Raw genomic sequence first — 12864 nt, forward strand, 5'->3', positions numbered from 1 at the left:
TTCCAGGACATTGTGGATTATTGATCAGCTAACCTGGCTCATTGGTGGTACCTGAAGGAATAGACCTGTTGATGAGAGTTGGAATTCTTTCCTACTTGGCTCCAAATAAAGCTGCAAGCCATTGCCCTCCATGAGCAGGAACCCTAGCAGGATAAGCAGTGGGAAGCTCATCAGTGTCTATGATGGCTCTGTGGTTCCAGCTATCTGAACTCCAGCAGTATCCCAAACATAATTAAGGTCCTTAAACACTGCTTCCTACCAAGCTGCAGTTAGTCACTCTGATCTCCCGAATGTGTGATGTGTGACTATGGGGACAGAGTGTGAGCTTCATCTCATTATTGCAAGCATAAAGTCTACTTGTGATTTCTCAGGAGTTTGATTAGAAGGCCCTTAAACATGGTAATTAGTTTCTATATGTGTCAGGCAGCCAACTGATTAAAAAAAACTGTATATTACTATTGTACAAATCACATTGTTCATTTGACTCTGTGCTTTGCTTGAAATGGGGACAGTAAGTCTCAGTAAAAAGCTTTTAACTCTATAATTCTACAACAGCAGAGAATCTAACTGTCTCCCCTTGACATTCAATGGCATTACCATCACTGAATCCCCCACCATCAACATGCTGGGGGTCACCATTGACCAGAAACTGAACTGGACCAACCATATAAATACTGTGGCTACAACAGCAGGTCAGGTGCTGGGACTTCTGTGTTGAGTAACTCACCTCCTGACTCCCAGAGCCTGTCCACCATCTACAAGCCACATACCAAGAATATGATGGAATACTCTCCACTTGCCTGGATGAGTGCAGTTCCCACAACATCTAAGGAGCTCCACACCAGCCTGGACAAAGCAGCCTGCTTGATTGGCACCCCATTGACCACCTTAAACATTCACTTCCTCCAGCACACAGTAGCAGCATCCCATCGATTTCTGGGAATCAGATCATGGAATTAATAGGAAAGATGCATTGCAGGAACTCACCAAGGCTCCTTTGGCAGCACCTTCCAAACCCACGACCTCTACCATCTAGAAGGACAAGGGCAGCGATGCAATGGGAACACCACCATCTGCAAATTCCCTTCCAAGCCACAAACCATCCCGACTTGAAACTGTATTGGCGTTCCTCCGCTGTCGCTGGGTCAAAATCCTGGAACTCCCTCCCTAACAGCACCGTGGGTGTACCTACACCACATGGACTGCAGCGGTTCAAGAAGGCAGCTCATCACCACCTTCTCAAGGGCAGTTTGCTGTGGGAAACAAATGCTAGCGTTGCCAGCAATGCCCACATCCCGTGAACAAATAAAAAGACAAACTAACATAGTCATGTGAAAACCTCAAAACATGGTCTGCCTACAGAGTAGCTTTGAGCAGTGCTGATGATTTCCTGGTTGTTCCATAAATGGAGCTCCCTGAAGGATTCACATAACCACAGTGAGGCCCTCATGCTAGACCATTTCCCTGCTCTTGATTCATTTCCAGGAACTGTCAAAGATACTCACTCTGCTTTCTCAGCTATGTGGATCATTTGGAATATTCCTGCATTTCGAGGAAGCTGTGTCTGGTACAGTGCCAGCAGTGGATCACAATTTTTTGTTCTAATAAATTTAAGATTAAGTTGAAATTTTTAAGCAGTTAGAAAACCTGAAACAATTAGGTCATCCAAAAACTAATTATGCTACTGCACAGGCCTCCATTTACATAGTAGGTGAAGTGCCACTACAACAGGTGTCAGTGGCCCCTCACGCACCATTGCCTAAATGGTTGAAAAGAGCTCATCCACAGAATAAAATACGATAAACTGAGGAATCACCTACCTGCGTACTTTCTATCCTGAGCACCTCTCCGTCACTCAGCACCGAGCCCACTCCATCAAGAGGCACTCCATCCTTCATCCAGCTTATTTGGGGAACAGGGACTCCCACTGCTGTGCACAGCAGCTCCAGAGGACTACTTAGCACGACGGACACTTCCTGTGGCATCTCAGAGTCAGGAATCTGTGGTGGTTCTATAAGGTAAGGCTGTTACTGAGAGTGGAAAACACTGCATTTCACAATGTTCTCTATCTCTGATTCTAAAACGTAACAACAACAACTGCCATTATTATAGCTTAATGTAATAAAACATTCTGAGACACTTCAATGGACCATCATCAAACAAAATTTGACACCAAGCCACATATGAAGCTAAAAGGTGGGTTTTAAGGAGTCTTAAAGGATGAGAGAGAGGTAGAGAGTTGGAGAAGTTTAGGGAGGGAAATCCAGAGGTTAGGGCCTTGGCAATTGAAAGTACAGCCACCAATGTGGAATGATTAAAATCAGGGATGTTCAAGGTTCCAGAATATAACTTAGCATAGTTCTCATATATCACAATGGTGACAAACCATAGTGGTGAACTCCCCAACAGGGTAAATGTGCAGTACGTAGACGTGTGTGTCTGTGTTTTAAATTGCCCAAAGTTCTGCGTTCAAAATACTGTTCAATGGTGAAGATGGAGTCACAGAAAATGGGGTGGGTTTGAGATTGAATTGTGCTAAAATAGAGGCAGTTTAGTTCCAGGGGTGCCATGTCCATTAGTTCTTGTGTCTGCTTTCCCAAATTCATTCTTTAAAGAAGCTTTAACAGCCAGAGGAGAGATGGTATTTATCCCATCAGTGTGAGCTGGATAGATATGAAGATCAAGGTGCGACCCCAAGGTACCTTTCACAACCACAGGACATCCCAAGCTGCTTTACAGCCGATGAAGTAGGCTTGAAGTGTAGTCCCTCTTGTGGTGTAGGAGCCTAGTGGTAATATCACTGAATTAGTAATCCAGAGACCCAGACTAACGATTGGGGACATGGGTTCAAATCCCACCATGGTGGTTGGTGGAATTTGAGTTCAGTCAATAAATCTGGAAGATAAAGCTAATCTCAGTAATGGTGAGATCATGAAGCTATCATTTAAAAAAAAAACAACTGGCTTACTAATGCCCCTTTAGGGAAGGAAATCTGCCATCATTATCTGGTTTTTGTGATGTTGATTGAGGAATTGGTCAGGGCAACGGGGTTAAAGGATCACAGAAATTTAACGACACAGAAGGAGGCCATTCTGCCCATCGTGTCTGCACCGGCTCTCCAAATAAGCATTATGACCTAGTGCCATTGCCCTGCCTGTTCCCTGTACCTCTGCACATTGCTTATATTTAAATGATCATCTAATGCCCTCTTGAATGCTGCGATTGAACCTGCTTCCACCACACTTCCAGACATCCCAGACCCGAACCACTCGTGTGAAAAAGTTTTTTTCTCACACCACATTTGCTTCTTTTGTAAATCACTTTACATTTGTGTCCTCTCATTCTTGATCCTTTTATGAACGGGAACAGCTTCTCCCTATCTGCTCTGACCAGCACACTCATAGTTTTGAAAATCTCTATCAAATGTCCTCTTAGCTTTCTTCTCTCCAAGTAGAACAGTCCCAACCTCTCCAATCTATCTTTGGAACTGAAGTTTCTCATCCCTGGAACCTTCTTGTAAACCTCTTCTGCACTCTCTCCAATGTGTTCACATCCTTCCTATAATGTGGCGCCCAGAACTGTACAAAATACTCCAGCTGAGGTCCAATGGGTGTCTTACATAAATACAGCATAACCTCCTTGCTCTTGTACTCAATGCCCCTATTAATGAAGTCCAGGATACCAAATGCTTTATCCTTCAATGATCTATGCACATATATATCCAGGTCTTTCTGCTCCTGCACCCCCTTCAAAATCTCACCCCTTGTTTTATGTAGTCTGTCCATGTTCTTCCTACCAAAATACATCACCACACACTCCTCCACATTGAACTTCATCTGCCACCTATTTGCCCACTCCACCAACTTGTCTATGTCCTTTTGAAGTTCTACATTGTCCTCCTCGTAGTTTACGACTTTGTATTGTCCGCAAACTTTGAAATTGTCCACTGTACACCAAGATCTAGATCATTAATATACATCAGGAAAAGCAAGGATCCCAGTACCAACCCCTGGGGAACTCCAATACAAACCTTCCTCCAGCCCAAGAAATATCCTTTGATCATTACGCTCTGCTTCCTATTTTTTAGCCAATTTTGTATCCATGTTGCTACTGTCCCTTTTATTCCATGAGCTATAACTTTTCTCACAAGTCTGTTATGTGGCACTGCATCAAATGCCTTTTGAAAGTACATGTACACCACATCAGCAGCATTACCCTCATTGACCTTTTCTGTTACTTCTTCAAAAAACTCAAGAAAGTTAATTAAACTCGATTTCCCCTCTAGAAATCCACGCTGGCTGTTCCTTGTCAACCCATATTTTTCCATGTGACTATTCTATCCTGAATAATTGTTTCTAGAATCCTGCCCACCACTGAAGTTAAACTGTTAACTGAAGTTGAAATCACCTGCTTTGGTTCAAAATGGTGCTTGGGATCTTTTACATCCATCTAAGAGGGCAGACAGGACTTTAGTTTAACATCTTGTCTGAAAGATGGCACCTCCAACAATGCAGCACTCCCTCAGCACTACACTGGCGTGTCAGCCATCATTTTTGTGCTCAAGTCCTGGAGTGGGACTTAAACCCACAACTTACTGGCTCAGAGGTGAGAGTGTTACCCACTGAGCCACAGCTGACACTTAAGGTTTGACATAGCATGAGACGGGTGATTTATTGAGGACATTTTCCTCCTTTGTGCCTTTCCCATTCTGATTAGTCAGAACAAGGGAGGAAATGAGGAGACAAGGTGGTATTGCATGTTGGTTTGTCCAGCAACAAAGGGACACTGTTTCAATTCAGCTCCCCTCTCCTCAATTTTATTGAGCTGTTGTATGGAGGCAAAGTATGGTTCCACAGTGCCATGGAAAAGTTGAAATGTGGAGCGTAGTTGTCTTTGCTGCCTTCTTTTTAACTTTAAGTGGCCCAAGTAGAGACCTGGAAGATGGTTGTTTACTATCCCACACTCTCTGAGTTACTGGTTAACCAGGGGAAATCAAAACCAGGAGTGCGAGAGAAAAAATGCTTTAATAGAGAAAAGGTGCACATCGATGCAATGAGAAAAGGAGCATGTACACCAACATAACCTTTTAGATTGTCTGCTAGCTCAGCTGACCACAGTTTCCCTTTAAAACTGCATCCGTTCACAAATACCCAGTCACTCACCCATAACTATCAAGTTGAAGTGTCTTGTAGCCTCGCCTGCCTCATTCACAGCAACGCAAGTGTACCAGCCAGAGTCATTCGTGTTGGCAAAGGGCAGTTGCAGCCTCATCTCATTGCTCTCGGGCATCAGGTCATTGAGCACCAGCAGTTCACCATCCTTCAACCAGGAGAACATAGGGGGCGGGATTCCACCAGCATCGCATGTGAAAGAGACAGAAGCTCCTCTGACCACAATCACTTCCTCAGTGTCTCTGGGATTCTCAAATCTTGGAGGAACTGGGAGGGGGGAGTGGGTAGTGGAGCAGGAGGAGACATGGAATCAAAGAAACACAGAATTATTACAGCACAGAAGGAGGCCATTCAGCCCATCGTGTCTGCACCAGCTCTCTGAATGTGCAATGTACTTAATACTATTACCCCACCTTCTCCCTGTAACCTTGCACATTCTTCCTTTTCAGGTAACAATCCAATTCTCTCTTGAATGTCACATTCAAACTTCCCTCCACCACACTCTCAGGCAGCACGCTCCAAGTCTTAGCCGCCTGCTGTGTGGAAAAGTTTTTCTTCATATCTCAATTACTTTTTTTTTAATCCAATTACCTTAAATCTGTGTCCTCTGGTTCTCGATCTTTCCACCAATGGGAACAGTTTCTCCCTACCTACTCTGTCCCGACCCCACGATTTTCAATACTTTGATCAAATCGCCTCTCAACCTTCTCCAAGGAAAACAGTCCCAATTTCTTCAATCTATCCACGGAATTGAACGGTTCATCCCTGGGACCATTCTTGTGAACATCAGCAGCAAAACATAGCCTGCAGCGAAAACTTCAGATTGTCCCTGAATCAGACATCTTAGGGCCAATTTATCTCTCTAGGACCATGGCCGGGATAGGGTCCTGCACCTGTAAAGAGGAGGAATACCCTTGATCTTCCTGAAGAAGAGGAGCCAGAAGGTCTTGAGGACCAGAGATCAGCTGGCCCAGGTCTGGGCCCAGTGATGACAAAGCTGGGAGAGTCTAAGAACTCTTAGGACAGTGTTATAGCCCCATTAGCCTTCTCAGGTGAATGTAAAAAGCCACTTACATCATTTGAAGAAGAGTTGGGAAGTTCTGAATAATATTTATCCCTCAACTAACATCACTAAAACTGATCAACTGGGTCAGCATTTCATTACTGTTTGTGGGACCTGATGTTAATTCATGTTAATAAACTCACTCTTCACTGCACCAAAGAAGTCAACTTTCTCCAAACTCAACAAAGAGAAGCATCTACCCTATTAGCTTCTATTTCTTACAAACAACTGGCTTCGAAAACCCATGCTTAGTGTTACTTAATCATGACTACTTGTCACCCTTGCTTCTTTTTGTTCAACCTTGAAGTCCTGCACAATGAGCCACAGCCCTTTCATCCAGGTTTGCTAATAAGGAAAAGCCTGGACATTTAAATGACCATCGAAGGTTAAAGTGGATTGGCAGGATGGGTGGGAGGGTGATGGGGGGTAGCAGGAGCAGGCAGTGGAATTGAGGACACAATCAGATCAGTAATGATCTTATTGAATGATGGAGCAGGCTCGAAGGGCCAAATGGCCTCCTCCCATTTCTTATGTATGTTCTCTTGTCGAGCATCACTGGAATGGAACAACAGATTCTCTTGTTGCTGTTAATCTAGCAGGGTAGCAGCCTTGTTGGAGTGGTACAATGGTGGCTGACCTCACTGAATAGTAGGATGCTGGCTTTGTAACTGGTAAGGCCATCGATACCTAATGTTCCAAATGCCTGCAGGGGTTGGGGGGCGGGGGAGGTTTTGGTGCACAAACTGAATGAAGACCAGTCACCGCCATTGGACAGATCGCAAGTTGCTTTCAAACATACCCTGCTGACTGAAGAGAAGCACTGTTAGAAGCCGGGGAATAGGCCAAATGGTCAAACTGGGAGGTCTGATCAAAGTGAGGGGAGAATATTAACACATGAACTGAGTGGGGCAGGGAAATTTAAACTCCAATTTTCCTCCAGAATGTTTTGTTCCAAGGCAAAGACGCACCTTGAACTTGCAGGTGGTAATGCTGCTCCGTCACGCCTGCCTGACTCACAGCGACACACGTGTAAGTTCCCATGTCGGAAATCTGAACCTGAGCAATCCTGGAGAGAGGAGAAAAACAAGTCAAACAATGTTTTATCATTGAAACATTGAAAAGGCAGAGGTCCTCGCCTTCCATCAGGGGACAGGAGAATTTATAGTGGAGAACCGGAAAATGGCAGAGAAACTAAACTTTGCTTCTCTCTTCATGGAAGAAGATACAGAAATGTCCCAGCAATACCAGGCAGCCAAGGGACTTGTGAAACTGAGGAACTTAAATAAATTAGTATTAATAAAGAGGTAGTACGTGCAAAGGTAATTAGATTGAAGGTTGATAAATCCCCTGGACTAGATGAGCTTCATCCCAGAGTGTTGAAGGAGGTGGCTAGAGAGATAATGGATGCATTGGTGGTTATCTTTCAAAATTCTATAGCTTCTGGAAAGGTTCCTGCAGACTGGAAAGTAGAAAATGTAACCCTACTATTTAAGAAGGGAGGAAAAGCGAGAATGGGGAACGTGTTAGTTTGACATCGGTAGTAGGGAAAATATTAGAATCTATTATGAAGAAAGTGATAACTGGACATTTAGAAAAGAATGGTAAAATTGGACAGAGTCAACATGGATTTATGAAAGGGAAATCATGTTTGACAAAGCTGTTAGAAATTTTGAGGATGTTACCTGTAGCATAGATAAAGAAGAACCAGTGGATTTTCAGAAGACTTTTGATAAGGTCCCACACAGGTTAGTAAATAAAATTAGAGCGTATGAGATTGGGGGAAATATACTAGTGGTAGTAGGATTGGGAATTGGTTATCAGACAGAAAGCAGAGAGTAGGAGTAAATGGATCATTCTCAGGATGGCAGGCGGTTACTACTGGGATACCGCAAGGATCAATGCTAGGTCCACGGCTGTTCACTATCTATATAAATGATTTGTGTGTGGGGACCATTTATAATATTTCCAGATTTGCTGATGACACCAAATTGGGTTGGAACCTAAGTTGTGAGGAGGATGCAAGGAGCCTTCAAGCAGACTTGGACAGGCTAAGTGAACAGGCTAGGACATGGCAGATGGAATATAATGTAACTAAGTGTGAAGTTATTCACTTTGGTAGAAAAAAGACAAGAAGGCAGAGTATTTCTTAAATGGTGAGAGGTTGGGAAATGCGGGTGTCCAAAAGGACTTGGGTGTCCTTGTTCCTGAGTCACTAAAAGGTGGCATGGAGGTGCAGCAAGCAATATGGAAGGCAACTAGTATGTTGGCCTTCACTGTGAGGCAATTTGAGTACAGGAGGAAGGATATCTTGCTGCAGTTATTTGGGGCTTGATGAGACCACACCTGGAGTATTGTGCAGTTTTGGTCCTATTTAAGGAAGGATATACTTTTCATAGACGGAGTGCAATGGAGGGTCACCAGATTAATCCCTGGGATGGGGGATTGTCTTATGAGGAGAGATTGAGGAAGCTGAGCCTGTGTTCTCTAGAGTTTTGAAGACTGAGGGGTGACCTCATTGAAACTTACAAAATTCTTACAGAGCGTGACAAGGTGCATGTAGATAAGATGTTTCCCCTGGCTAGTGAGTCTAAAGCCAGGGGACATAATCTCAGGATAAGGGGTAAGCCACTTAAGGCTGAGATGAGAAGGAATTTCTTCACTCAGATGGTGGTGAGCTTTGGATTTCTCCACCCCAGAGGACCATGGAAGTTCAATCATTGAGCATGTCCAAGACAGAAATCAATAGATTACTGGAGACAATCGATATCAAGGGATATGGAGGTGGTGTGTGAAAGTGGCGTTGAGGTAGATGATCAGCCATGGTCAAGTTGAATGGCAGAGCTGGCTCGATGGGCCAAATGGCCTACTCCTGCTCCTATCGATTGTACAAAGCTTTCAGGCTCTTCTTCCTGCCGGCATGAGGAACTGAAAAATCCTTGCAGAAGGCCCCAGCAGCCAGCAGGTTGTCTGGGTGATATGTAAATTTGAAGAAAGATTTTTTAAAAAGACATCAACTACACAGGCGTGAACACTTGGAGATGCTCCTCCCGCCACGACACTCGCACCTTTACCTCAGGATCTGGCTGGCTGACAGCAACCTCACGTGGGACGAGATGGGAAGTGGTAACCCATCCTTCAGCCAGGTGAGCTGCGGGGGAGGGGTGCCGGCAGCTCTGCACTCCAGTGTAACCGCTGCATTCGGCATCGCCGTGAGAATCTCAGGAAGATTGGTGACCCCGTTGATATTTGGAGGCACTGGGGACAATGAGAAAAGCAAAGTTACACCCAGACTCATGAAGAAACACCAGGGAACCTATTAAAGAGATCGTGGATTCAAGTCCCACACCGGAGACATGAGCACATAATCTTGGCTGACGCTCCACTGCAGCACCGAGGGATTCCAGGTCAATATTTATCCTTAAGCCAACATCAATACAACAGTTTACCTGGTCGTCATCTCAGTGCTGTATGTGGGATCTTGCTCTGTGCAAATTGGCTGCGCATTTCTTACATTACAATACTGACACTCCATTTAGTGTGTGTGATGCAAAGTGTACCATAAATATTGAATAGTGTGTGTAAATTAAAAAAGTACAAATGACAGTTCAAAAATGAAAAAGTTGCCTATGCAATTGAGAGGAGTTGGAATTCCTTCATAGCTGAGTTACCAAAATATGGAGCTCCCGTTTTGCTTTTAAAGAGCTTTGCGAAAGGGTTTGGCCTGAATTTTTGCAGTTGAGATGGGTATCAGGAGTTGCGAATTTTCCCAATCCCGTGAACCCATCTTTGTCCTGGTGGATCCCGCCCACCCTCTTTGCATGTGGAGGAGGCAAGCATGGGCTTCCAGAGGCTGGCCTGAGGTGAAGCCAGCAGGTTAGAAGGCCTGCCTCCGTTGACTGGGACATGAGTCCAGTTCTATTCACGGTTGTTAGGTCCACTAGCCCTCACTCCCCTCCTACCCCCATTTCCCCTCCATGCCCGTCACATCTCCTGTGCCCACTCACGTTGTATCTGCGAGACACAGAACTCATGAGCCATATAATAAGACTGGCAAGTTGTTGAATTGCTCATGCAAAAAATATCAGGCATTCATTCCATTTGAAAGAAGTTGCATCTCTTATAATCTCATAAAACTATCATTCAAACTCAGGCAGTGAAAACAATACCTCTTAATCTTATCCAAATAAACACACAGGCATTGAAAAGCCACTTCAAAGGAACAAGTTCATAAAACTGTCAAAAAAATTTAGCAGGCCCCTTTGTAGCTGTGTAACCAATCCCCTACAGGACTGAGTCCATTAGTCACTTAGATCTCAGTCAAGCATTCATCTGGCAAAACAGGTGTCTGGTCATCTTTTAAGCCTGCTACTGTTGATACCATTGCCAGATGACCTTATTATGAATGCTTGGCTGACTCTAAGAAAGTTTGAGAAATCACTTTCTTTGAAGTGACTTTTCAATGCCCGTGTGTTTATTTGCACAAAATTAAAAGGTGTTCAGTGGGTAAAGGTTTTCATTGGCTATGTTTGATTGGCATTTCTTTGAGAATGTAAGAGTGGCATTTTTTTCAAAAGGAATGTTGAATTTTATTTTATTTTATTTTAAAGATTTCATGAGATTTCTAAGTGTTATTATATGCCTCATTGGTTCTATATCTAGTGGATACTGGAATAGAGCTTCAAAGGCTCAGCAGATGTCAAGACCTTAAATCAATGTGAAAATTGAACTACAGGGTCCCCTACATACATTCATATCAGAAAATTCATACTATAGAATGCAGAATTGGACTTTAGCCACTGAACCCTTGCACAGTGCTGGTCAATTTAATTGCCTCTTACCTTTTAGGGACATAGCCCTCTGATCAATCACTGCATTGAAAACATACTTAAAACCATACAAAAGCCTTAAACATATATTTAAAAACTAAAAAAAACATATTACCACACACCATCTACACACCTTCTAAACTTACTTGACAAAAGGTTCATGACTCCAGACTAGGGCTCCTTCATGGTTCATGACTCCGCTAAGGAGCTGTGAACCACATCTTCTGCAAAAATCGACCCGACTTCATCAGAATTGCAGGAGCTCTGAAATGCCCACCGCTGCAATGGAGCTGGCAAGGTCAGGAGTGCTGCGTGCAGGCTCGCTACCTGTGCGCTTGTCCAGCACTGGCAATAACTGCCAGAAACAGGAATGGAGGCAGCAATCCCAGAATCAAGTTCCCACCCTGCCATTTTTAAAGTCCTTCCACCTCAGTTACACCACAGATGGAGACATAAAAATCCAGACATTTGAGTTGACAATTTTTGCCATGGGAAATAAGCAGCAAGGACTTGATGTGTCTGGATGTTCACTTACCGAGTACATTGAGTATGAACATTTTTGTCTCTTCCCCAGCAGGATTCTGTGCCACACAAGTATACCTTCCTGTATCTGAAGCCAAAGCCCCCTTTATACCCAAGGAACTACCGTCTGAGGACAAACTATAGAATGGACAGAAAACAAATATCTCATTACCAAATGAACCAGCAGCATTTTACATTCCCAATTCCGTCACTCAGTTTCACTTGAGGCTTAGTGAAACAGGCTTCATCAGGCTCCTGTACCACCAAACAACTCAGTTCCAGTTATCTGCCAAATTCAGTGAAAGAGTTTGTGTTTCAGACAGAGTAGATTGAAAGAAACTTCCCATTGGTGGAATGGTCAAGAACCAGAGGAGACACTGATTGGTAAAAGAACCAAAGGCAATTAACACAAGGAAAAACAATTTTTACACGCCAAGTGTTTAGGATCTGGAATGCACTACCTGAGAGTTCAATGGGGGCAGATTCAACTGTGACTTCCAAAAGAGAATTGGATAAGCACCTGAAAGGAAAAAAATTACAGAAAAGGGTGGGAGAGTGGGCTGAGCTCTTATCCTGAGATTATTACTTCCGGTCTTAGACACTCCAGCCAGTGGAATGTCCTCTTATCTACCGTGTCAAACTCCCAAAGACTTTGATACATTTCAATGAGTTCACCTCTCATTCTTCTAAACTCCACAAAATGTAGGCCCATTGTACTCAATGTCTGTTCACATCTTGTAAATAATCTTTTAGTGATAGTATGCAAAACAAAAAAACACTCACTTAAAGTGTGCTTTTCCCAGTGTTTCTAATGGTTGGCCATCTTTCAGCCATTTTAGAGTGGGTTTTGGCTCCCCTGTAGCCACACATTCCAAGTTCACATCTTCATTCACCATGGCGTCATATTCACTGGGCACGTTTGAGCCAAGAATGCTTGGTGATACTGGTTAGTGAGAGAGAAAAAATGAAATGAACCAAAATTGTATAAACATTATCATTCAAGTCAGAAAATAACTTTTCTGATTAGTGTTGGTGGACAAGAGGCAATTAGATGAGTAGCGGACATGAGGAGCTGGGATGGGAGGCAAGATGAAGATTGGGTGCCTTAGTAAGGTCAAATGCAATCCTTTCACTTGTGAAAGAAATGGAGGACTTGCAGTTATACTGCAAGTTTTACCACCGCAAGACACCCCAAAGCACTTTAAAGCCAATGAGGCACTTTGTAAGTGTAGAGAACAGTTGTAATGTGGCACCATACTTCACAGTTAGCCCAGACATCATT

General features: G+C 43.6%; 1 protein-coding gene across 1 annotated transcript in view; it reads right to left on the minus strand.

The window, feature by feature from the left end:
• Window positions 1-12864, minus strand: part of LOC121281526 (hemicentin-1-like) — a 566775-nt gene that overhangs the window by 105988 nt on the left and 447923 nt on the right. Inside the window, exons 69-74 of the mRNA XM_041194473.1 lie at window positions 12366-12525; window positions 11596-11720; window positions 9306-9489; window positions 7203-7300; window positions 5163-5438; window positions 1821-2011 (exon numbers count right to left, since the gene is read on the minus strand). Of these exons, the coding sequence (XP_041050407.1) occupies window positions 1821-2011; window positions 5163-5438; window positions 7203-7300; window positions 9306-9489; window positions 11596-11720; window positions 12366-12525 (1034 nt within the window). The remainder of the gene's footprint in view (window positions 1-1820; window positions 2012-5162; window positions 5439-7202; window positions 7301-9305; window positions 9490-11595; window positions 11721-12365; window positions 12526-12864) is intronic.

This window comes from Carcharodon carcharias, chromosome 8 (assembly GCF_017639515.1).
Source record: "Carcharodon carcharias isolate sCarCar2 chromosome 8, sCarCar2.pri, whole genome shotgun sequence".
Lineage (NCBI taxonomy): Eukaryota > Metazoa > Chordata > Chondrichthyes > Lamniformes > Lamnidae > Carcharodon > Carcharodon carcharias.